This window comes from Neodiprion virginianus, chromosome 3, assembly GCF_021901495.1.
Source record: "Neodiprion virginianus isolate iyNeoVirg1 chromosome 3, iyNeoVirg1.1, whole genome shotgun sequence".
In the NCBI taxonomy this organism is placed as follows: domain Eukaryota; kingdom Metazoa; phylum Arthropoda; class Insecta; order Hymenoptera; family Diprionidae; genus Neodiprion; species Neodiprion virginianus.
Window position 1 is genome coordinate 977,711 of NC_060879.1, and position 27,391 is coordinate 1,005,101.

The 27,391-nt window shown below is 43.5% G+C and overlaps 1 protein-coding gene across 1 annotated transcript; it reads right to left on the minus strand.

Annotated features, from left to right (window-relative positions):
* Positions 1 to 3,278: 3,278 nt before the first annotated feature.
* LOC124300379 (uncharacterized) lies at positions 3,279 to 25,680 on the minus strand. The gene is made up of 11 exons (XM_046754436.1): positions 25,261 to 25,680; positions 16,627 to 16,675; positions 16,314 to 16,493; positions 13,819 to 14,047; positions 8,999 to 9,082; positions 6,153 to 6,286; positions 5,630 to 5,766; positions 5,387 to 5,541; positions 5,069 to 5,310; positions 4,804 to 4,990; positions 3,279 to 4,721 (listed from the first exon to the last, which is right to left on the minus strand). The coding sequence occupies exons 1-11, from the start codon at positions 25,293 to 25,295 to the stop codon at positions 4,522 to 4,524; spliced, it is 1,632 nt and encodes a 543-aa protein (XP_046610392.1). The 5' UTR covers positions 25,296 to 25,680; the 3' UTR covers positions 3,279 to 4,521.
* Positions 25,681 to 27,391: the final 1,711 nt, after the last annotated feature.

Here is a 27,391-nt window from a genome sequence, read left to right on the forward strand (position 1 = left end):
CGGTGGACGGGTTCTAACCGCCGCCTAATGCGTCGGAGGGCCAGAAATGCGAGAATCTCTCGACTCCTCACGTCTGTACGGTGGTTCGGCTTACTTGGGCATATCGATGGTGTAAGTGTAGGTACCAACGTGTACTTTATGCGGTTGGATAGCTGTAGGTGTGGTGTTGTGTAGACGCGAGTGCTACTTATGCGGCGCGGTACCGCCCACCGCTATCTCCCGCGATAAACCCCGATTACTTACGATAACTGGCGATATTTATTAGCCCAAAGATTTCATTCGGATATAATACAGGTGCTCCGCGTGTCTCGGAGCCAGAATTATCCAGTACAGTTCATGGTCCGGGTACCGAATGGTTGCTTTCCTCAGGCAGGAAACGGAAGTCGAAGTAACACCCGTCACGTCACGATCGGGTTGAATTGGGAGCTGACACGACGCGGGATTGATCAACGAATGGTTGAGAGCAACCGTGGGTTACTTGAGGGCCGTTCGAGTATCAGCTAACGCATTTTTCCTAATCTTTGCATCCTGCCCCTAGTACCGACGATTTAGTATTCACGTTTACTTGTTTTGCCCACTACCATTCTTTAACGTTAGCTGAGGATTTTTCTAAAGTCTATTGGAAGATAGATTTATTACTTGGGAATAGCAGAAACGCCATTTATAGTCAGATCCTGATCAATTTATTCATACTTTATTGAATATTAATTATTATTAATTATTAATACACATTACAAACGTGAATTCAATGTTCATTGAGTATTAAATACATTATACGTGGTTTTTCTTCTTAAAGGCATGCAATAAACATTACATTTGCCGAGATATTATCACCGCGTAATTCATGCATTATTAACACATCTTTTTAAAAGAAATTTTTTATTATTCTCAAGCAGGCGGCGCGTTGACTTCGAGCACGCACTTTGAATTTTCTATGTCAGCTAACGCTTGCCTGGAATGCCTAATACTATAGGGTGGCGCTTGATAACGTTTCTCCGAATGGCCTGCCCCTGTTTTAGCGTTAGCTAATACTTGAATGGCACCTTGATACCAGACGAAAGAATCCCGGCAGTCCGGCGACCATCTTGAACGTACTCGAGGACGCGGATAAAAGGGACGTACAGCTACGGTTTAATTGCGCGTGTATTCCAGCGTGTATAATGTCTGTTGTAAATCAGGCATCTCGGGGCAGGCCGGAAATTAAGGGACAAGACTCGGTGCCTCGCACACGTCTTAGTTAATTACCGGAGACGTAATTAACCTTCGGCTCCGGGCCCCGAGTCATTTTCGAGAGCATCGCGACTTATATTATATCTCGGGCACCAAATTACGCGAATTCCAATCATGATTTACGGAGGACGGGGAGAAGATCTCGTCTCGGACACAAAGAACTCGTTCCTTCGAGCAAAACCGCGGGCTGGACGTCAACCATGGTTCATAGGCCATCCTCTCGTCCTCCGGGCAGCCGCTAATTACGCCTCGTATCCCTGCTTCGCAGTGCTTGCAGTATATACGCTGCACGCGTTTTTTTGACCAACGATCGATCGTGTCATCGACGTATATTTTAATCCACTGTTCGACGAGTCCCGAGAAAATACCGACTCTTAGTTAAGGGGAGTGTAGAGGTTCGAGATTTTGAAACTTTGCGTGACTTTGATTGTTTATAACAATCGTACGAATGAACATGACCGACTCATACTTTCAGGGGTGTCTATTGACGTATTTATGAATAATTATGCTGTATGGCATGATTGTCAAGTCAATAATATGGATGGTCCGACGCAATTAATCCAACGGGATAAAATTGGGTTTTACCACGATTCCAACCGAACGAGTAATCCAATCCGGAGTCTCTTCGTCTGAATCTCTTTATTGGACCTCTCTCTATCGATACTTCCTAAAAAATTAAAAATCAGATGAAAATTGCGAAAATGGTGGCCAAAAAACGCAAAATTCGAAAGAAATTGGAACATTTCATATCACAAAATCGTGACAACATTTTCTAGGAATTACATTTCAGGGGGGATCTATCGAGAGGGGTTCAACAAAGACATTCAGACGTAGATACTCCGGATTGGATTACGCGTTCGGTTGGAATCGTGGTAAAACCCAATTTTACCTCTTTGAACTAACTACGTCGGACCGTCCGTATCATTGACCTGAAAATTGTCTGCTCTTCACTCTCTACCTCTTTTTCGTTTTCATTCTCTTTATCCTTTTACCGAAAACAAGTATTCGCCTCGCTCACCTGTCCCCAGCGTCTTTGTGATGGACTGAATTTTCACTTTTAGTCGGTACAAGGGGCGGCGTGACGAAATCGGGGTACGTTTTCATGCCTATAGACTGAAAATTTTCACCTCTGTCCCGAAAATATTTGAGAAACCACATAGTGCAGGTGTTTCGAGAGAATTCAAATGGAACGAATCGTGTTTTCCAAACAGAATATTATCCACGCTAAATTTTGGTCCCTCGTACATGGTGTAATGAATGTGTCGGTGCCTCGTGTCTCGGATGGTTTACACTTATACCTGGAAATCGTGAATGTAAAGGCCTATTCTATACTTATTAGCCGGGAAGCCTTAAAAATTATCGAAGGCCGGTGAAAACTAGTACGACTTCTCTTGCTAGATGCAGAAATAATTTATATGCATTGTTGGAAAGTCAAATAATAAACGTAAGTTCGGTTAAACCTGAGATAACAGAACGCAAATTTTGCCAATTGTCATCTCTATTTTTAATCAATTCCAATTTCTTAAAATTCTCCGTTTTCTGTGACTATTCTGAAATTTAGATCGCACATGAAAAAAATTCTTGCACTTCGATTTTTTTTCCTGCGATACGGTAACCGGGAAGTTTTTCTTGAATCCTTGAATTTTTGCAGTTCTACCTTTGCGAACACCATATCGCGGAGGAGTTTTCCAATTGCTGGAACATTTACCGATGCTGAATAAGTGTATTTGTTGAAAAATTTTCCTAGCTCAGTCAGTATTGCAGCCTAACTGAAAAATTAGTTTGCATGTTTGTAAATGATGTTTTTGCTTCTACTTACAGTGAAAAGTGCAGACAGGCCTTGGCAACTTGCCAGCATTCGGTAGAAATCGCCTATCTGCCTGTCGATAAGATTACCGGCCGCGCTGACGATCCAGCGATCCAGCAGACGGATACGCAACTTGTACCACTTGCAGGTAAGAATTTCTTACTGAATAACGGTGTAAACGAGTATTACAAGTTTATTAAAAATCTAAAAACATTTAGAAATGTCGGACATGCGTGTTACATAAATCTTACAAGGCTAGCGTTAGAATTATTTATTTGTTTATGGTTGTGTATATTACTATATTTACATGGGGAGTCAATAATATCAATGCATCATCGTTATATATTCTTATTGCACAAATATCATATGAATTAATTAGCGGATATAGTACTTAACGGTACTTATGTAATATCAATATATAGTATATTTTATGTATTTATTTAGCCGGCACGACTAGGAGGGGAAACTAATATTCAATAATGATCGCGCGCCTTGTATGCGTTGGCGGAAGAGAGGCAAGGCAAAAAATAAATAGTTGCGTCTCCTAAAGACTACACCACTATATCGTGTATAAATATTAATATACGTACCTACATGGTATATCTGTATGTTATTCGAGTAAAGATAACTTAGAACGAAACGTTTGTAAAACTGCAGCAATTATCTAATTAAATCAATCATCGATGCTCAAGTGCTGGGTTAAGAATGGCTGAAATATTACTCAATCCTCGCTAGCCGTACTCGAGCATTTTTTAGATAAAGCTAAACTCATCGTTATTAATAATGCAAGAAACTCTATAATTGTGCTTAAAAAGCAACACTGATCGTATTTTTCATATAAAATATAAAATATATTATAAATGATATCATCTATTGCATGAACAAGTATTGCTTGATATATATATATATATTATATATATATATATTTATTGTATAGTAATCATTGTTGCGAGACATTCAGAAACACGCGTAATTGCAGCTCACGCAGGGAGTGGCTTCAGAAAAAATCACGTTTCTGAATATGTCGAATAATAAGCAGAATTAAGAAAAAATGAATGACATGGGGGAGAAACGAACAAGTCGACAATATGACGTTGATCATCCGCTCGGATGAATCTCATTCAGCGAATCGTACGTTTACTGAAGCAGCTACGACGGTTTCAGTTTCTTGTAATTGAAACTGGATTTATCCAATTGGAAGTTCGAAAATCGCCGCGTTGAAACGAACAAATCTCGATCGCATCGCAGTCTCACGATCGTTTGTTACCTCCAGTCGGTAAATTCGTCTCCCTTATCCGGGCCTCGAAACCGAATCCTGCGCGCTTTTATACAATACTGACACTTATAAACCGCCACGTCCGTCGTAAAACGACCAGATATTTACTGTAATCAGATTCCCGAGATCCTCGCACTCAAACTCACACACATTCATGTATAATCTGTTCACGCTGTATAAAGATCGGCGATTAAAGACCCTTGACCCTTCAGTTGATTCGGCCCTTGTGCGTCATGTAGCTTATACTGTCGGACAACAGCTTTTCGCGGGCAGCTCGTCTCATCCTGGAGCACATGGCCAGCAGGGTACCTGCCATCATGCACAACAGGCCGCAGACCAGTCCCACAACAGTGCTGACCATCGTCGATCTCAGACAGACTCGATCACCGGGTGTCGCCTCCGAGGCGCCTGAGGAGAAGGAAAAGCAAGATTTTATTGCAGGTGTACATTTTCCGCCATCGAAACCCAGCGCCTCGTCGTCGATACTCACTTATGTCAACCGTGGAGTTCTTGAAGGCGGCTGTATCCGCGTCCGGTTCTCCTTCCTGGAGGACTCTGAGGGACTGGAAGAGGTTCACGTTCTCCGAAAGACTCGTTGCCGGTGTCGATGGGCCCTCTATCGCGTCCGCGGAACGCTTAGAGACGGTCTTCGAGTTCCGCCAGTGGCACGGCTGGCTCTGGAGATTAAAAAAAATCTGACATCAGCTCCGGAACCGGTAACCATCTCCGTCGGTTCTGGCAGCGAAAATACCCACCGGACATCTCCCGTGGCACATTCTGACGTCGCACTCTATGTAGAGCGCCGGAGATCCGGTGAACCTGAAGGTCTTCATGTAGGCGAAGACCTGCGTCTCGAAGAGAGCGCTCTCCGACCACGAGCCTCGGAATCTGCTGATCAGCTTGTCGTCCACAGGACATCCGTACTGGTCGATCAGCTGGATCCTTTTGTTACCTCCGTTGTGGGCGTAGCAGTCGTTCACGACGATGTCGAAGCCGTCTGCAACGCCAAGAGGCGGGCTACAATCACCTCCGATTCTCTGCTCCGGGATTATCTCCGGATTGACTTGACCTACCGTATTTACTCCTCATGTAGATTATCAGCGTCAGTGGATCCCCCACTCGAACCGGCCCAGCTACTCGGGTTCCGGTCGTTCCGTAACCGTATCTGATCTCCATGTAACACTCGGGCGGCTGCAACGTGAAGACTACGGGATTCCCGGTCGCCACCCTTGAAAGAAATGACCGATATTTGTGCCAATTTTGTCCCCCATTTAATAGCAATTCTATTTTGGTGATTAGAAAAATCGACAACTCACTCGACGTCGAGGAACGGGAACGTCACCGTTTTCCAAAAGTCGTAACCGTACTCGCAGGTCACTTTGAAATGCTCGTCGAACTCTTCTTCGATCAGAGGATTGTACTGGACCGTCACAGTGTTCCACATCAAGTTTTTCTAGAATTTTTAACAAATTTTTATTTAGAAGAAGAAAAAAAAAACAATAAATAAGAACGAAAGGGGCATTTGGAAACTATAAAATGACCACAATATTGGTGATTTGACCTGTTGTATTTTATAGCTTTCTAAAATTTCATGATGTTCACGGTTGGGTGAAATTTTTACGAAATTTTGTTAACTCTTGCGAAAGTCGGACGAGTCGCATGCTGTGATTAATTAATATATTGTTTAGGAAAAGCGTTTCGAAATTGGAAATTCAAGAATCTTTTTTTTTTGTCTTTTCAGTGCTAAGTTTTACCGACGTAGTATCACGGTCTTTTTTGACGAATTTTTCAAAATTTGATTATATCAGGCGTAAGTAACGCGTTTAATCAATTGCTCACCGTAGGATTCTTGCGGCTGTCTTGATGATGAGTGTTTTCGCCAAGAGTGCCACATCGGTTTAGCTGAATGAAAAATTCGTAGTAATCTCTGCCGGTCCCGTTTACGTACATGCAATCTGGGTCGTAGGAGTAGCCTGAAGGAATGGAAGCAAATTATCGCTAGTAAATAGCGTAATATCATAACTGTGTGCGGGGTAGAGGTATGCGGTAAAAGAAAAATAAGAAGAAGAGGAGGAAGGTGAAAAAAACGGGAAACTGACGGCAAAAAATTCAATAATATCCAGTTATTTGTGCGAACGCTGAAAGGTGTACGACTCTACGGTAATAAGATATCATGGATATCATGGAAGCGGAGAAAAATTGATTGTTTTACAGACTGAACACGCGCGCTCGTACCAGCCTCTCAAGTATTTCACAAACACTTGTATACACATTCACCTGCGGAAACGCTAATTAGCCACCGCGAATTAAAATTAATAACTGCGAGCTGTCGAGAGACTTGGCTGCAAGCCTCACATCCGTTTCCTCGGAGCTCTTTTACAAAGTGTTATAAGATTTCTCTAAACAGTTTAAATTTGAAATGCATTTTTTTTTCAAGTATTTTTCGCACATTGTCACAGGATTTTGCCCAATTTCCCGCCTGGGAGTAAGATACCCTAAATTTTATATTGAGAAACCTCGCGCTCAATGAATTTTTACCTGTTTACACTCTATTAAAACAGCACTCTGTGTCACTCTTATACATTTAAATGAGGATCCTAAATTTCCTCTAAAACATGTAAGAATTGCATGCCTGAGACCTCTAAAATGGAACGTGCTTTTTTTTAAATAATTCTTTACGGAGGCTGCAACTCCATTTTTTAATTCTCTCCATCTTTAAGCAATTTTTTTGTAAATTTGAAAGATGACTAGGCTCGGCGGGATCTTGAGTCAGATGCGCGTTGCGCATAACGGAGGAAGATTAATGAGCAAAGGGTTGAGTTAAAGCTGCATCGGCTGCAATCCGCAATAAGCGCGAGACACCAAAGGCGGTCCCCATTAAAATACAGCCGTATAGGATTTTCCACCATCGCCAGTTTATGGATCGTCGATATTACACGCGGACGCGAAACGAGGCCAAGGCGCATCCTACGCTTCGTTGGATAATATTTATGGATTGTTATTTCAGAGGAGGGAGAGTGGGGCGGAAAATCGCTTCTCATTTTGCAAGCTCATTTTCAAAATCGAGAAATTCCAGGCCCCAGAAGTGCTGCGTCGTATCGCGATGATGAGGCTGATCAAATCTAGGAAGATTACAGCGTTCGATTAAGCATGAAGATCGATAATTAACTCAGCTCTGTACCCGCCGATTAGACTCGATATATCGAACGTAGTGTGTGGATCCAGCATGAATGTACTTCTTCATGCACCTTGGCTATAAATTGATTGCCTTACATATACACTCTCGTTTTTCCCGTAACACGCTCTGCACCGGAACCCGATCTCGCCGTTTATAGACGTCTTACGATATTATACCGCAATATCGTTCTTTCTTTTTCACATCACGCATCTTTATTCATCGTCGATATTTCCTTTCTTTTTTTCTTCTTCTTCATCTTTTCTAGTTCCATTCCCCTTCTCCCTCTCTCTCTCTCTCTCTCTCTCTCTCTCTCTCTCTCTCTCTCTCTCTCTCTCTCTCTCTCTCTCTCTCTCTCTCTCTCCCCATATTTATTACCGTAATGGCAACTGCGCAGGAGAGTGATTCATCGCCTGCTTCACGGGCTCCACGCTTCTTTGAATATTCCTCCACTCTTCTCGTTACCGTTATCACACTTTGCACTCAGCTGCTCACTACCACACCAGCTCTTGATCACGACTGTACACGTATACACACCGGTGTGTAAGTACCTTGTCTGAATCTAGCCCAGTTATTGCATCGGTTAGCTTGTGCAGTGCGATAATTGTGAGAAGATCTCTCGGCCCTGCATTGAGATTTCTATATCAAGACTAAATAGAATCGGTCCTAAATCTTCCCACCGATAATTACCTGCTTCTGTTACGATCTTTGAGCAGTTCATTTCGACAAATGATGTGTGGGAATTTTGCAGCGCAACTAACAATAAGTCGGACCACAGGAACTAAGTGTGAGGGAACGACGATGCATGGAACTGTCGAATCCGCACGACAGCTAGAGCTTGGAGTGAATTTTGGTTGAGCGTAAAATTTCATCTACCTCTAGTCAGGATCGTTCGGAATTCCTCTCCGGGAAGCCACTCCCTGTAACCTGCGCCGCGGACTCTTGCACAGTTGTATGTATATGAATTTAATTTGCAATCTCTAGTCACGATAAGGAGGTTGCCGATCTCGCGGACTGGCATGAATATGTTCCGTTTACCCGGTCGACCCGTTAGAAGACGAGACCAGAGCATAAGGCCTGTATAAATTATTCCTCGAGCATGAGCATGGCGAATTTACGGCGGTGCATGCAGTTACACGTTGTACATCTGGTACGAGTTAGGCATCCAACGACGTTCATTGTTCAACTCGCGTATACCGAGCAGTTAATAAACCGCGAACGTATAAATCTCGTTATTCCGCAGTCCAATTAAAATGTAGGTAGGTGTAAGACCCCAGCGAGTGGCAAGGTCACACGCCGGTTGTAACGCCTCTGGCTTGGAGCGTGTGCGCCATGCCGGGTAATTCATGCACCGTGAACTCTTTGCGGAACAGGATGATGATACCCAACGAATGGCAGGGGGCAATCCTCCGTTGCCTAATTTCGTTTCTTATACCTTTATTACATTGTCTCATCGCAACCTGACGCGCGAGCGGCTTGAATATCAATTTTCCATGTCGTTATCTCTCACCTGCCGAGTAGAGCAGACCGGCGAAAGAACCGTTGAAACCTATCCGGATCTTCATGTAGTCGTCCTGGCACTCCGCCTCGATGTCTGCAACACACGAAGAACATTCTGTTATAACGATTTTGCCATTTTTAACATCGGATGCACTGGAAAAGGTACATTTATCGACTCGCCCGTATTCCCGAGGAGAAGAAGACGTTCGTTGGAAGACCTTGCGCGAGTTTTTCAGGGTCAACGTAATACGCGTCGCTAGAACGGTCTGCATCGTCTTTTTCTCCTTCGATCTTACAGTCACGCGCTGCATTCCTACATCGTAGATGAAAGCGATAGTTCCGTCGAGGATGATGACGAACCTCATCAGCGATGAGGGAGCCCGATTACGGCGATGAACTGGGAGGTGTTCACGGTGGCGTAACGCGACCTAGCCTGTAGCGAACAGCTCGCGGGCTTAGGACTTGTGCGTGACGTAAAAGTGAGTAGCGCGATAAGTGAAGCAATTAAAAGCCGGGGCGAGGGGAAAGGAAAGGATCCTCTCGGGTACGGTGCAGGAGATAGGAGAAGAGCTCCGAGGTTGAGGCACGGTGTAAGGCAGTAGTGCCGTCGGTTCGACCGATACCCAAGGCGTGTTCATCCTCCGTTAAAACGGCCGATATGCCGTGCACAGAGACACACACACGCACGCACACACACACAGAAAGTGAGAGAGAGAGAGAGAGAGAGAGAGACTCGTACCACTTGTATAATATATTCGTTTAAAGACAATGAAAACGGGGCTAGAAGACCGGCTGTGGAACACGTTGCCCAACCATGCGAAATCCGATATCATAACTTCAGTCTAGCTATTCTTCATTACGATCATCGTTTCTGCCACATCCGTGATAGGTAGGACGATTTTTGCGGAATGGTCTGCAAGCCTTTTGCTCAAGCGCCTCTTCCAAAAGGTTGCATCGTGTTTTCGATGAATTGTACTTACAAGAAAGGTATCCCAAGTCGATCTCTCCGATTTGAGTTCTTTTGTAATGTGCTATAGTAGACTAAAAACTAAGCGATGCGTATCTTTTTTATCTGCCATTGAAGACTTTAAGGGGGTATAACGATCCTCTAACCAAACCAACTGGAAAAGTTTTCTCATAACGAGAAATGTAAAGTGTAATTTTCTCAATTGAAGAAACAAAAAATTGGCAAATCGCCCCTTGACATGCCTTACTTTGGAGGGTGGTTTCATCCCCCTTAAAGTGTTTAATGGCAGATAAGAAAAAATACGTGCTTGTTATTTTTCAGTCTACCATAAAATGTTACAATAGAAACCAAATCGGAGATCTCGACCTGGGATACCTTCCTTATTAGAGAAAAAGCCGATCCTGGCTATCGAGTGATGAGAAATCGTGAAAAATGGAGTTAGCAAGCGATGGGCGGACAGTTAATGATTAGTACCGAGTGTAGATTACGAGGAAAGTCCAACGTACACGCGATAATTACGCTGATGGGTAAAACGTTACAAGTGCCCAGATATGAATAGCCATAATACGCTTATGTAAGAAGATGAGAGCATTCACCGGGATTTGATGTGCGCTTATACATGCCGAGGTATATACGCCCATCTAATAGCCCCACCTATTTTTAAAAAAGTACGTATTCGCCATGCAAGTGCAGGCTGGTACTCAACCCATCTTCCGCTGTTCATTTATCCACTGGGAGTAAATTTATTGACCCAATTATATGCACGTGAACTTGACTCGACGTTGACCACTGGCTATACGGTTAAAACCATTTTTATTATCGTAAGATGTTATTATCGACGAGTTTGCACAATTGTTTCAAGCATTTATCTATACGCTGCAGCGCTGTGAAAGTCGTATGGAGGTTGATTGGAAAAGTTTGCGGCCATTGTTTCCAACGTCATTTCGAGCGGTACCTTAACGCGTCAATTTCTAGTTAAAATTTGAAGAAAACATTCGATGCTCGAACAAATTTCGATCTCGAAGTCTGTGCCGTGTGGCTGATCTTGAGCAGCTTCTGCCGTCATGCGATACTCGCAATTTTACTGTCGCGTCTGGGCGCCGGGCGTCATCCGGGGACCGTTTTAATTGCGCGTTCGCACGTCTAACGGTAGCCCTGGTCTCCTTGGGACGTTGACGGTTTCTTACTTCATGGCTTCGGCCTTAGAGTTACTTAGAGCTCGAATTATCTTCCAGCAGGCTGATGACAAGCCGAGTCCTAGCCTCGGGCTTTTTGGGGAAGCGAATTATCACACGCATACCTTCAAACGAGCTTCTCGCGACCTTCGATGGAATTTAGTTTACGGTCGTTAGACGCGATACGCCTTTCCTGGATGACGTTCGTGTGGGCGTTTGGATATTATGCAGATTTAGTACATCGATGACGGATACAGTTAGCTTCTTCGCTTGCCTACCGTTCGGTAAGTGATACACATCGGCTTTTAAAACCTGTTCCGTTACTCCTGTGGGCGCTTACCAGAGAAAGAAAGCAGCAAAACCAAAGAGAGAGAGAGAGAGAGAGAGAGAGAGAGAACAGAACGGAATAGAATAGATGTTTATTATCTCATGAGAGTATTTCCCTGGGGTAAGTTGATACATAATTGTTCTACATTGCCAAGTTGGTTGGCTAATAAATAAGCAAAGAAATGAAGTCACTTGAATGTAAACTACGTAATAATACAAGAATAAATGATGAATTATTCATATTATATAATGACGTTAACACTTGTACACATATGAATAAAACAAAAGTTAATTAATTAAAGATACAGGACAAGTCAATGAGCGTGTAGATGAAAATGAGCATAGAACGGGAACGAGAAAGAAGGTGAAAAGAGCAGGTGAACAACGAGTGAACATATTATGCTATTATTCGCTCACTGCATGCATAATTTCACTATTCAAGGAATAAGGAAAAACCAGAAGTCTGCGGATCTGCGACGACATTTTGTAACGATGCTGGACATACAGGCATGCAAAAAAAGCGGTTTAGAATCCTGTTTTCACACTACAGGTTCAAAGTTCACAGAAAAAAAAATATTGTAATATAATATCCAGTTTGAATTTCGAACTAGAAATTCAGATTCGTGATTAACGATTCAAAAGCCCTTGGATACCATATTAGGTGAAAATATTACGATTTAAAAAAATTTTCAACCACTATAATAGATCCACCATTACAAATTTTGCAACTCTGACCTCAGATTCCTTATCAGCGATTCAATAAATCTTCGAGTAAAAATTTTCATAAAAATCCAGAGAGTCGATGGTTTTAGTCTTACGATGAATTATCGTTTTATCGAAATTATTTCAAATTTTTCGAACCATTTAGAGAAAATACGTGTAAGTGGAAAGTACGTTTTCCTAACTGTCAATTCAGCCCGTTTAATTGATTTCATTGATTGTATGTGTATTGAAATATTGAAGTATCGCCGTGAAAGGAAGGAAGATTAAAAAGAACGAGCGACATTATTGCTCCGGACGTGTATAATACTTTGCGCAATATCCTGTGTCAAGATTTACCGGGGCGAGTCCAACAGACGCGTATTCACCCGCAGTCTGCAGTGTAGGTATACGTGTATCTGGAAACACGTGGATACGAGTAGTAACAATTAAATGTTGCAATTAAAACGATTGTTCGAGGCCTTTTAATAGGCTTTGTTGTAAACCCGCCGGGTTGAATCCATCTATCCGAGTATACCTACGGAGTGTAAGACCTTTTTACTCGAAGGGGGGCCGAGCGGTTTGTAGAAGGGTTTCGCAACATCTAACTTCTATATACCTTCAATCTTCACGCGTCGCGTGGTATGCGTGATATTCTCGTGATATTCTCCCACTGTGTTGTAGAAAATTGGCTTGCGATTCACGTGGAGGCAAAGTGCAAGCGTCGAAAGACCGACGACTCATCCCGTCGAACGAACATCAGGCCGAGTACAGACTTACAGAGACGTCTTCGTCAATTTATACGGGAAAGGCGAAACGGATGGAAATTAAACGGTGGCAAAAAGTTGAATTATTGCACGCCGTCTCTTATGTACCTACTCTCGACGTATTTCAACGGAGGAGAACGTCACCGCATGCGATGTACTCGCTAGGCTTGTTCATTTTTTCAAGTTTTTTTCTTTTATTTCAAGGTGCCACTCGAAAAATTCGAGACAATTCCTGAAAAAAAACTGCCCTAAAACCTGGAGGAAATGGGAAAATATTCAGAGGTCGCTACCGATTATTATAATATTTTTTATTTATTTCTATGTCTACACCTTACGGACGTATATACTATATACAATATACATATATATATATATTAGTTTATTTTTTTTGTATCGTGGTCCAATTAATCAATGTTTACAAGTATCAGTGCTGAAAACGAAACAGGGACATTCTTGGTGATGCGATAATCCTCTTTCGGTAGAAAAGACTGTTACCCAAATTTTTCCGAGACGATTAATCTGTCTCATAAAAGACGACAACAGTCAACTGCGGAATTGTTAGGCGCAGTTTGCTGTTGATTGGTATACGATTAATTGGACCAGGATGCAAAAAAATTAAAACAAACTAAGTTATATATAGGTCCGTAAGCTGTACACACACATGAAAATATTTAAAAAATATTACAGTAATTGGCAGCGAGCTCTAAATATTTTCCTACCTTCTCCAGGTCTCAGGGAAAATTTTTTTTCAGTACTTGTCACAAATTTTTCGAGTGGCAATTGGAAAAAAAAAAAAAAAACAAACAAGTCAAAAGATGAACCATCCTAATACAACTCACTTTTCGGCTGAAAGCTTCGGGAAATGTGAATTATTGGAAAGAATGGAAAAACTTACGCTGAACGCGCGTCGTGTTCGGACGGTAGCGACGGTGCTCGCGGTCCCAGGTCTCCGGGTGACGCTTCCAGTCCTCGTCCCCCAGGAGTCCCGTTCCTCCGCCTCCCCCACCGCCCGCCAGACCCTGCAGACCTTGGAGGGTTTGGAGCGCCTGAAGGGTCGGAGCGGTTGGCCTCGACCTCACCGACGGTAGCGGGACGTAGCCGCCGTTCTCTCCCACGTAGACCACCTGCGGGGGATCGAACAGTTTCGTTACCAGATGAGAAAGAGAAATTGCACGGGAGAGGAAAAACGGCAGATTCATTCGCACGCCTTGTTTAATGTATTTGCGAAAGCGTTGAAACGTCGAACGACCATCAGGAGTCCTGCCTCTTTTTGCAATTATATTTCGGATAATCGTAGGGTCAAAAATTTAAATAGTTGCATAGCAAAGGTCGCGAATCTGGTTCGTGCTGTTTCAAAATATAAATGGTAAACGGTAATTTAGGTACACCGGACAGGATTTCCGACGATTCGGAAACTTCGGTTTGATCCTTTCATGCGCAAATTTTTCCTCACATGCGATTCACCTTGAATTTTGAACACATCGGCTTTTGGTTTCGCTGATTACGAATCTGAACTCGAAATTCAAAAATTCAAAATGGCGGAACCAATATGGCGGATAAACAAAAACAACAAAAAGAAAAGTTTTGAAAAAAATTGTGTAAAATTGTTTGACGTGTAATTAGGTTTGTGTAATAATTGGCATGCGGATTTTCACGGTAGATTAGCAGAAAATGCTTTTTTTCGTGAAAAAGTACGAATATCGATCATTTCTTTACATATGCTATTCTTCCAATTAATATATAAATAAATTTGATTTTTTTTCAGACTCATAAATATCTTAGGGACCATGTAGAAGCAAAAAACTCGGCAGTTGTTACCATAAAAGTAACTAAATAAATTTAAAAAAAACACGGATCGATAAGCGTCAAAGCGTGAATTAACGGGTTAATACTTTGCAATTGTATAACGAATTAGAATGTTCGCATGTATGAGAATTGGATATTGTTGCTATTTGTTGTTATAATTTTTTCAACATCCGTAACAGAAACGATCATACTCTGCACGTGATCGCAATCACGCGGCGATGATCGCCTGTGCATGATAAAATTTCATACGGGAAGAGACGCGACGTTAGATCGAATTAGACGCAGGCGATCGATTTCCGCGTGGGATAAATTATAACCGTATAGATCGCGTCCCTTTCCATTATGATCGATAGTTGCATATAATATTGTAGAGCTGGGGAATTGCATCCTATGAAGTCGTGCAACCGCACAAATGACGAGACGCGTCGCGACGCCGCTCGTCGCTTGCCGATATAATAACGGTCGTGCGGTCAGCTGTCGAAAGTAGTTACACTTCCACAATTATGCACATACATGGATCGGTACGCGCGCACACATTTACACTGTACATAGCCTACATAATATCAGCTCCTGGGCAACTTCACCGTTTGATCACTTCGATCGTTCGTTCGCTACGCAGGTACCTTAGACTGCATATTTTGTCGACAATATACTGCAGCAGCCTTCCGGATATAACGAGACCGAGTATAAAAATCCCCTTGCTCCGATTACGTCATGCTTCTCGGCTCGTAGGTTTTCTCACAGTCGCAATTATCGTACGAATTGATTGAAATTTTGTTTCCATTTCTTTAAGGGGTTGATCCTAGTCAGGATTTTTCAAAAATTGATTTTTTTTTATTTCGTTTTTGTAATGTACATATATTCAAGCATGTACACGGAAAATTTTAAGACGATCCGACAAACATTCTCCAAGTGACGCGCACATTTGCAAGAACACTCCGAAGCGTTTGAAATTTGATTTTAAAACTTTGAACGCGTTTTTCTCAAAACTATTTTTGTAAAGTCAGTTGGCAAGATTTTTCGGAAACGGCTGAACCGATCGGTGTACAAATTTTTACACCAGCTTTATGAATATATCTTTCAGTCCTTGATCGACGGTTTTGTCTCGCCGGTAAATATTTTCCATTTTATAAACAAATTACGGCAAATTATTAAAAATTTTTTTGGGAAATCGAAATTTTTTTTCGATAAGCCGCCGTTTTGTTCGAAATTAATATTTTGCTTATTCCTTCGATTAAATATCAGATAATACCGTGTATTAAGTAAATCATTTTGTTTTCTCACTTCACCCAATTCAGTCCAGAAATATCTTGTTAGAGGTGCTCCCGGAGATCGGCAGCTTTAAAAATGATTATTTTTACAAATAAAAAATATGAGAACGAAGTTCAATGCTACCCCAATATGTACATGAATTTTTTTATCAACAAATTGAAACGTCTCTTCGTGAAAAATCCTTGAAAAATCGCTTTTTCCGGCTTCCTTTGAGATCCCCGGGGTCACGACGAGCAGTCGGGTCATTTATTGTTGGTCAAGTTTCTACATTTCCACGTGTCTCCTGCTCTTCCATTTTATCTTAACACTCACCGCGTCGTGATCGCTCGCATCATGTACCAGAGCTTCTCGCGTCTCGTTAAAGTTGGAGTCATCGTCGTCGAGTTCAGGACCCGAACCACTTCCTGCCCAGTAATCTTCAGTCACGTCTTCCGCGACGGGTTCTTCGAGTCTCGCGTCCACCTCGGGGTTATCCTGTATCGCATTTGTTGCCTGGGAAAAAATTTGCAAGGTGAAATTTTCCCGGTGTTTCGTAAGTGAGAAATTTTTCATTTCATTTTTATCATCGATATAGGCTTCGGTCGCTACTGATCTGACAGAGAAAAAGCTTGGGTTTATCGTTCACCTGTACTTGAAGCGATGACAGTGTCGCTAGCAAGCAAATGACGCCGAGTCTGTAACAGAAAAATTGAAAAAATGATGAGTCTCGTGAATAGTGCGTGATTCGATGTTGATTTTCGAACCGTCGAAAACAGCCGACAAATTTTTTTCGAAATTTAGGAAGATGAATTTTGAATAACCGCAAACTTAAACCCAACGCAGTGGCAGTATTGGATCGGCCATTTTGAATTTCTTAATTCCGACTTCAGTGTCGTAATCGGCAAATCCGAAATCTATGGTTCACCTATGGTTTTGTAAATTTGATCGTAGAAAAATGTTCCCCTCAAAGGGTTAAATGAACGCGATTTCACGGGGCTTATCGGAAATCGGTATGTCAATCTGAAACGAGCCGTTCTCGAAGACGGATCGTGCGTGTCGTCGATCCGAGTTAGCGATGATGCCGGTCCATGTACCAGCGGCAAGTTGTCGGATGGGTTGGTTATTTGCACCTTGTTTGCTCTCGAGTATCGGTCACTGCTCGAGACGGTCGTTACTGATAATCGCCGGTAGTTCTTCCTCTAGCCTTATAGCCGCAGATCGCGGTACAGCGATTGGGAGGATTCGAGATCTATAATTAGGCGGCAATTACCATCCTCGCCGCGTATCCATGCAAGGATGAAAAGCGGAGAGGTTGGGAACGGAAAAGAACGGCTCGTCATCGATTATTCTACCCATTCCTCACTGCCAACCGACCTCGGTCGTCCTTGCGGTTCCGTCTGGCTCGCCTGCACCGTTACAAGCGCACCTATGCAGGTGAAAAAAATTTGTGCCAGAGGTGGGATCGAGTTGGCAAAAATTTTCGACCTCGGACGTTGTGCGTCATTTTCATTTCTTTTTTTTTTCAATCAAACGCAATGGAATACAATTTTTGCATAATCCTCGATTCGTCGATTCGTCTCTGCGCAGATTCCCGAAGATGTTGGAGTTTGAGAACCGCAAGTTCGTCGTGAATATGGAAATCCCGTAGGCAAAAGGAATGGCGCAATAATGGCGCTGTTACGGAGGCCAGCTGCAGCGAACGACAAAACTGTGCGATTCAAGTCTGCACACAAGCTGCGCTAATCTAATTAATATCGCTCCCGAGTTCCGGGCACTGGAATATAGAGGAACAAACGGGTTTCCCGATCCGCCTCCGGCACATCGGTAGCGGCGGAAGGCAGAAGGATTGGCATACAGTGGTTGAAAAGTAGGAAATTATCGAGAATTGGTGAACGTTGAACACTGTTTCAGTCACTCTGTGGTTACATAATGATTTTTTTCCGTGTCTTATTACCTCGGTTAGAAAATTCTGAGTTGTTATAATTTTCCTATGTTTTCTCACAGTGCGGTTTGATTGGTTGAATTCTTCCCTCCTCGATTTCTTGAACGTAATATTTTATGGGTGGTAGCGTGGAGAAGGAATGATTGGCGAGTAGCGTGAACGCGTCTATATTTACGATTCTACTTCTATGCGTACACAGATATCTAGGTACAGTACACTTTGTACCTGTACCGACGCGGATGCGACCAAAGACAGGAGATGGAAATCATTGCCTGGAAAGATTTCCCTGTCCAGCTTGAATATTTCCGGTTAACGGTTGAACCACTTTGTTTTTTATCATGTGTGTCGGTCGTATTTTTTTTTTCTCTCTTCGCCATTATTCTTTTCACCGGTGCTGGCCAGTCTCTCTTGATTCACAACTCCCGATACCGTTCAATTAGATTGAGAAAAATTTTTGCATCCTCTTTGTTTTTTTTATTTTTCTTTTTAAACTCTTCGTTATTCAATGAAACGTGAAAATTTATTGATCAATTAATATGTATATATATATATATATAAGAATTTACGTCTATTCGGTGGGAAACTTTTCCAGACTCAACGTGCGACGAATAACAATTCTGAAATAACACTGTCTCAACCTTTGACGTGTCTCGTCGCGCGGAGACAACGGTATTATGTAAATTCGTGTGTAAAAAGAGGCATGTGAATCATTTCAGCGAGAGAATTCCCGTTACATAATTTCGTTAATTCAACCAGCTTCTTGTTCTCTCTGTTTAAAATTTGAGACGGAAAGTAGCCTGTAATGTTACAGAGGTACATACGTATACATACAGGCATGCCCGATCTCGTCATCGAGATAAAATTACACCTCACCTTGTTGCTGGACAAATTTGTGCCTTGGTTTTACGTATTGTACATGATACGCGAAAACAATTACCCGTTAATAAGACGTTTCGTTATTTATTCATTCATTTGTTTATTATTTTTTTTTTTTTTTTTTTTTGTCGTACACCCTCCGTCACTTGTTAATTTTTGTTTTCTTACATCATTATTGTTATTATTGATATTTATTTTTTTGCCTCCCCTTATCCGTAGTCGGGAAAAAAAATGGCTTTCTTCGTACAACAGGAATATAGCCAATTACCGTTTATTAATATTTGCATCGAAGCGCGCGATGCTTTTTAGAACGGGAATTTCTAGTTACCCGTTTGCTGGCTCTGATTTTGCTGCTGCTGCTGTGCTGTACTTGAGAATGCATGAAACGTTGAATCTTATCTAAGTAGACGAGTTAACGCGGATCCTAATTATAATTGCATGCTAATCTCGGGTCTTTCTGCCACTTAAGAACTACTCGGCTGCATACCTGCTGTTCTATCTTGGCTTATTCTCTCGGTCGTAACTGCAAATCCGAAACGTTAGAACAGATATTCCGTTTCTTGGGGGGGGGGGGGGGGGGCTCGTTAGAGAGAATTTCGAATTTGAGGTTGAACATTTTTACAGTATTACCGGTGGTACAATTGTTCGCAATTATCGAAGACTACGGCTATTCCCTACGGCTAGGTTTCCCGTCCCATTCCATCCCATCCCATTACCCTTCACCTTATAAGCGTGACGATCAAGCTTCTCTAGGAATAGCATTATATATATAAGAATAGGCGCAATTACGCGGATTCAGCGTTAAGCTGCTGACGCCGCAGCTGCGATGCAGAAGAATATTTTTCCCGAATTAACCCGTTAACAATGATTCCAAATTGGCTGCTGATATCTGCACGCTCACGAAGATCATAAAACTGCCTTGTCGTGGACTTGAAATTTTCAAAAGCAATTGCGAAAAGCGGGAAAAACTCCGAGGCTATGGAACCGGGATTATTCAGGGTGGAGAGTTGGGTAGCAGAAAAAGGAGGATGAGTCTTCTGATTATCTCGTTGTTTCGGAATACACATCCGTTACATTGCGGGATCGACGCGAATCGATTTCCCACAGTTTAACCACCCGAAACGCAATCGGCGAGTCTGAAACCGCGATATTCTAAAGCCTGATCGATATTCTTTTCTATGAGAACTCGATAGTCCGACCACTAACGCTAATTACATAGTATACCTGGTTTGTCGGATTCACTTCACCTTAGGCCAATTATTTCTTCTCGAGGTTTTATCAACCGTGACGTCATCCCCAATAATTTCCTCGATTTAATATGGGAAACTAATCAACGGTTGATTTTATTTAAAACTTTTTTCTACCATCCTGGTAATCCTTTGTTTCCTAATATCTTTTCCGTCCATTTTTCGATATCGTCATTCGTTCGCGAACTGCGAACACTCAGGAAAACACGGAGGACGTTCAGGGAATTCTTTGACCGCGAAGACATTGCATCTGAATAATTTATCATTCAAATCAACCGATCGTGATAAACTTGAGTGAGTTCTGCCAACTGCGGTAAACACGTTTTGCAGTTAAACCGGAAGCCGAAAATTCAACAGACGCATCGCGAAGCTTCTGTATAAATTATTACATATTTTTTACACACTTCTCAGTTCATTTCTTCTCGTTTATCGAGCGAAATCGATAGAAATTGTAGAGAAAGAAATGGTGCATTGTAAATCAGAACCTATGATAAATATTCCTGGGCAGCTTTCTTGGCGTCCATGCATCCAGTATAACGTATACACGCTGTAATTAATTTAACGAGACTGTAAAGTTGACGATTACCAGAACCGTCTCGTGGAACGGTCCGCTATTCTTGGGGCTCGCCCATGAACCTCCGGCTCCATGTCGCACTTCTTCTTGACTCGCGGCTTTCCCAGCTCATTGTGAACAATTCAGGAAGACGATCCCTGGTGAAGGCGAACGTCGATGATTGCAGAGTGATCGACGTGTCGTTTCGACATCGAACTAATGTCGTCGTGAAAAAGATCCCCCTTTCAAACCATAACATGCATCACAATTGGACTAAAAACATTTCCCACAAGGTTTTCCCCACTTTCGTCTATCGATCGATCCGATAGTATCGAGCTTTGCGAAGCCGATTCCATATTTTTATTTCCATATTTCCTCTCCCTCCGCCTTTTCAAAATCCGACGCAACTTTACGGTCCGCATAATTGCCGTATTCCCTGTTATATTTCACCTCGAGTTTTTTACACACAATGCTCTAAACGATCATAAGTGTGCAAAAACCAAAAGGCCAGAAGCGTTTGCTACTTTTGGACAAGTCTTTCCGCCGTGCTGGGCACAAGTTGTATTACTTGTGCACACCATCTTCTAATGGCTTCTAATTTTTTTTTTCTTCCTTTACAATAGTGTCGGTCTAGCTCTTTTTTCATGTATTTATCCCTGTGCCATCGGACTTTTTGAGGTACCTACTCCGAACTTCTCACCATGCGCATGGACATCTCTCTGGTATTACGCTTCTTCAACGACTACATTTACTCGGATGACAACTTTACGATGGGTGTTCCGTCCTTCCTGGATGAGGAAGTCGTTCTTGCGTCCTATTTTTTACCCCCTTGCCCGTGTTTTTCATCAACAATATGCGTAGCCTTTGCAGGCAGAGGTAATTTGCCTTTATGACAATAGACGATGCGAGTCTTTTTTATGTAGTTTCCCGTTTCTGCTCCTTCTTCTTTTTCACATTCATTCTTTCACGGTGGGTACGGTTCAACCATGTTTTAAGAACGTTACGAAGGAGTCTAGCGAAGTAGGGATGGTCAGAAGTTGGTTGAACCTGGACTGTTCCGTCGACCCAGAGATCTAAGGTACCTAAGAGTCGGCTCGAAGGGTCACTGCACTAGGCTTTGTATCCTGTAATGACTCTCAGAATTCAGTCAAGGTGGGTATAATTATCAACACTCGCTCTAATCGCTGTCTCATTTACTTTCCCATACTGTTATTAACGCGCGTTTTTTCTTCGAGTTCAATTTATTCGCAGCTGCCTGCTGAAGAGATTTCGAAACCCAAAGAAGAAACAATTACTCTTAGTCAATGGAGAACAGGGTCTAATTTTTTTGCCGCTTCTGGATTACGCATCCTGACTTGCTCTCCTCCTTCTTTGTTCTTCTATCGCCACGGGCTTCGCAAAACCTTACATCCCGTTTCCACGAGTCAGGATCAGCATCGAAAGATTCCAAGCGCGTCGCTCCGTGTCGGTTGAATCCGTTCGCCGCGTCGATTTTTCGGAATGCAAAACCGGACACGGAAATCCTTTCGCGACTCGGATTGTTATAGTGCGAACGGATGTAGAAATCGAGTCTCGCGGTGATGTTCCGTTTGAAACAAGGGCTAAAGGGTTAGAAGCGCTACTGCCGAGAGTTTCTCCGTGTTCGTGTAATATACAAAACGCGTCGATAGGACGGCTCGCATATCTCCGATAATTTGCAAAGAGGAGATCCAACTGCCGGGATGAAATAGGATACGGTGATTATTCTGTCCCGTAATTTTTCACACCGTAATAGTGTAACGGTTCCGCCGATACGGAATAAGCACATAGGTACCCAGATACCGATCTCGTAAAAAGATTCGCTTCAAAGTCGAGGAGTGACGCAGCATCTGGCGGTTGTACGCGGGGGACGAAAATCCAGAACAAAGCGATCACACGGCTTTAAAAGTTAACCGTCTGCCCTATCTAACAACGTCGTAACCGTCGTCAAACCGTAGGAATCGGCATCAACTACTCAATTTGCATGGTCTATATAACACCGAGTTTTGCAGCTTGCCGCATGACAGACACATTCGTACCTGAATATCGAAGCTACCACCATATATTTTTCCGTAGGTATCCTTTGGCCGGAATGATTTTCGTCAGTGTCGCTTATTCGTTTTTCGTTTTTCTTTTTCCTTTGTGAAACGTCGGACATCGTGAAGCTGCATTCTTCGTTCACGGAATGATTGCAACGTGACTTGACGCCCGTGTTTTCCTGCTTTGTCAAAGCGATTCAATTAAGGGACCCAAGACGAGGACGAACGAACCGTTCAATCGCATTTACCCATTTCAATTAACGATACTCCGCGGCTCGTCAGTCGGGCGCACATAACTGTATGCGAAATGGCGTTTTTCCCAGAGTTTCTTCACCCTTCTCCCATAAAGTTTCACGCCCCAGGAGGAACAAGCGGTTCTGGGAAGATCGAACAGCGCCGCAGCGCTCGACGATGGTAAAAACAACGGAAATAAAAGGGTAAGTGTGGGTGCCAAAGAACAGCAGTAAAAACATGGTAAAAACGCTAAAATGATGCAAAGAGAGACATTGTTTCCACACTGAAGAGTTGCCCCTAGTCATCAGCTGCGTTTTGTACAGTTACCCAAGAAGCATCTGCTGGCTGTTTGCGCGGCGGCGATGCTCGATCGCAATCAGAACCTCGGAGTCCTTGGGAGCCACCGAGAACCTGGATTTCCTTATCAAGGTCTGCGATTTTTCTGCTATACCATACAAACGATTCGGCAAAGGTGCAGAAGGAGACACGCAACGGCGATTATGGAAACAAACACGGAGCGCCGAGCTTTGGCTAATGCTGAAAGTGAGAGGCTCTACTTGGACCGGAACCAAGGAACGCGCACCGTTAAGGTCAACGGACAAAGTTCGGTCCCAGGACCAAGTGTCGAACAGTTCTGGGAAAAGGATGAAGATCAGGATGAGGAAGAGGAAGAGGATCATCTCCACGGGGCACTGTGCCGCAATTGGCGCTGAAAAGGGTCGGCATGTCGGGGCGCGTAATGCCGGTACTTGACGATCGGTTCGTTCGGTTTATAGACGGGCATCCCGGCACCTACGATCCCGCAATCATCGCCCACCTCCGCGAACTGCAGGGGTAACCTGGAAGCGGAAGTTTTGCCGAGGGATTGCCGGTTTTATGTAGTGATCGGCGTAGCCCATCCTTTGCCTGCTCCCTCATCTTACTCGTTCGAACGAATTCCCTTCTCTCGCTCTCCTTCAGCGGGACCAAATTTCCAGCTGTTCGCCGATCTTCTTTTTAACCCCCGTTCGCATTCCTTCCGATTTTATCCATGGAATAGGAATAGAGTTTACGAGGACATTAAATGGGTATTACACTTGTGCCCTGCGGAAAAAGTGCGAGTGCGAAGTGTCGGACAACTGGCTCGTAATTTTTGTCCTTTGGCATCCATATGCCGGTGACCGACCGGTTATCCAGCTAATTTCATTTCTTGCTCCTCATTGCTGACCGGCAAGTTAACACCGGAGTTGGACAGGTTCGCGAACAGCTAGCACACGGGTTGTTTTTCCTCTTCGCTCTCCTAATGTATGGCTATAATTATTCCCTCACACCGTTACGGCAGTCACGCGAACAAAATCGTACCGGAGTCGAGAAATCGTCTTGAAAATCTTTTCGCATTTAAAGCTTCAATGGTGACGATTTACGACCGACCACAGAAGTATGGTTGCCTTACTCCGCGAATCCAAGTTGGATGATGCTATTCCGATTACACAATCGTCCAAATTCCAGGGTAACAGCGACCGCTCGATCCGCTCTATAAGTCGAGGTAAATCGCCGCAAATATGCGTGGAGAAAAAAAAGTAGCCAAGGATCATCACGATCGAAGGAGAAACGTGATTTTTCGCGCAAGCAATGCCTATTCGCACATCGGATCCGGTACCCGCATCGAATGACGCTAACCGTCCGCTAATTTGACGCAAATCGCTCTCTCGAGGACGTGGAGGGAAAGCCCTGCGGTAAGCTTCTTGCATCCCCCGAGTGCCGGAGGCTCCGATTGAAACGTTTTTAGGATTGTCAGGCTGTACTTTGCGATTATTGCCAGTGTTTTGTAGCGCGGTGGTTAAATTGCACTTCTTGCATGCTCGCTGACGATCATTGGAACCTTTTATTGCGACAAGCTACCCTATTTCCCCGTATTTCTCGATCGCTTTCGGAACTTGATCTATCACGCAGGATCAACCGAGGGATCTACAGATCGTGGAAATCGCAGGACCTCGTTTCCGCGATCCTGTGGTCTAGCTGTAAACCGTTCATGACCACACCTGAACGTACGAGGAACTATTTACGAAGCGCTAATGTCGCACACCGTGGGCGGTTACGTCGTCAATCTTACAGTCGACCGGCTCTGCACGCCGCACTGGACCTAAAGTATGAGCTACGCGTTGTGGTCAGTATCCCGTTTTACACCAGTCAGATACGTATCTCGATCACGCGCATGGAGTGGAATCCGCATGATCGACAGACCCGTGATTATATGGCCAGGGAAAAATCAGCCCCGGGAAGACGAGCTTTTCTCGACATGCTAAGTCGCCAATAGAGGCGAGAACGGGAGTTTATCAAGGACAAAGAAATGCCGATAATCGTTATCATTCATTTGGGTCAGTGCACTTACGGTTCAAATAGGCAGATCTTCACGCGTCCAGTCATCTTCGTCCCAGGATCTTCTGTTTGTACAAAATGACGGTGATCCTGCCACGCAGCTTTTCTCTTCGACAGTATCTTCGGATCACAAAAAGTCCAGAAGCTTTTGATCACTTTTTGAAAAGCACTGTTCGCCGCGATGCGGGGTTGTTCTTTTCTTCTCCTCACGCACTTGTTTATCTCCCAGGGTCTAACTTTGATCTATCCGAGGATCGGGATAAGTCAGGGTGGAAATTCTGGCCAAAGTCGACGACAAGTCAGTCGAACAAATTTCGGTTCGCGGATGGCGAAACTGCCTGGACGATTCGTCGCAGATGATCGTCGACTATTACTGGTTCAACCCGGCGAGCTCGAGGGGCGATCATCAGACCTCGGCGAAGGATGCTTGCTGGGAGAGGCACAACGGTGTAGTGACACGGTCTACGAGATTCCCTCACTTTTGTAATATCACGGGTAAAAAGTGAATTTACCAAGGTGGGGAACCGCCGCTCTAAGCCTGTCCCTACGCCCCCCTTTCCAGGGCCGACCAATCCAACGGCAACATTCTGGAGCAGGCTCTGCATCTTCCTACGATTAGACGTTGCAGGCATTGTCGACGTCAGCAGTTCGTCTCCGCAAATGCCCGTTTTGCATCGTCTCCATCCCCTCTTCTCTTCTGTCGATTACCTCTTGGATTCCTTGGTCTTGTCACCCTCCAGCTAAATATGAATCACATGACCTTTATCAGCGGCGTAGGATTTTTAGCGTTGAAGGAGAGTTTCAAGCAAGCGGGCTTAACCCAACCTCTGGAGGGTTAAAGTAGGTTCCAAACGGACCCTACTTTGAGCCTAACCACGGTAAATCGGGAAATTTCTGACATTTTTAGCCTCAACGTAGGGTCTGATATTGCATTGAAATAGAACCTATTTACTGTCTTTAAACCCTACATTGGAGTTCCTGCGTACGATTTAAATTAGGCGCTGAATTTCGACTCGGGAATAGGCGAAGTCTTGTAGCCGACAAACCGAGAGACCTATTTTCTTCCTTTCCGTCTGTCTCCCTCTGATGCCTTCCTTCATTCTCGTGGCTAATGAGCCGCGGGACAACGGTCCGCGTCGCAATTACATTTTGGACATACATCGCACACCTTTCCTCGGGTCGTTAGACCAGCATTGACAACCAGCAAGGCCAGGACTGCGTGACCCATGTTTACTCCAGTAACCGCATCCCGGTTCCACGCGTCAATAAACCCTCGCAAAGACTCCTACGACTCCAATTAAGCCACTCGTGTTTGCGATTCTCAAATTAACGGGGCATTTCTCATATTGCGTTTGTTGTTTTTTTCCCCTCTCTCCTGTTTTCTTTCCACGGTTCTGTTATTCGCACTACCGTGATTTTTATGCCCCACCGTTACTCAAAATTTAAAAAGGTCCTCGGCTTATCGATATGAAATTTTTCCTCCTATGCGGGGAAATAGAACAAAGAAACTGCCTCAGCGCGTTAAGAGAGATATAATTGTTACACGGACAAGTGAATTTTACTTGTGTAACAAGCCATTTGAGAACAAACTGTTGTACGCCTGTATCGTACGTCATAATCTCGAGTTACGAGTTGAAGCACTTGCAGCAGCAGCACCAGCACTAACACTACCACTACCACTAGCACCACCACCAACAGTAGCCAGGAGGATCTGAGCAGCCTCGGCGAGGAATCAGCGCGAGAAATTTCAACCGGAATAAATAACCAGCCGGTGTGAGATTTTCAAACAGTTAAAATACGTTATGTCGTACTTTTTCTCGCTATTCAATTCAACGGGTCTAGGTAATACCGCGGGATTAGGTAATACTAGGCACGTATGTGAGAATTGCTGAACCCTGTTAGAGTCGAGTGGAGAGGAAAGAAGCGTAACTGCGTAGTAAGCATTATCATTGCATACATTCATTCATTCATTAATTCGTCGCTTCGTTTTCATCGACTTAACCGTGATCAGTCTCACCTCAGTAGAATCGCGTAACGGTCACCACTGGGTGAAATTTACCTCAAAAGTGATATTTTGCTTAAAAAATGAGTTGTAAAATTATTTAAAAAAATATCCAAGTATTGTTTGAGGATCGCAGAAAAAG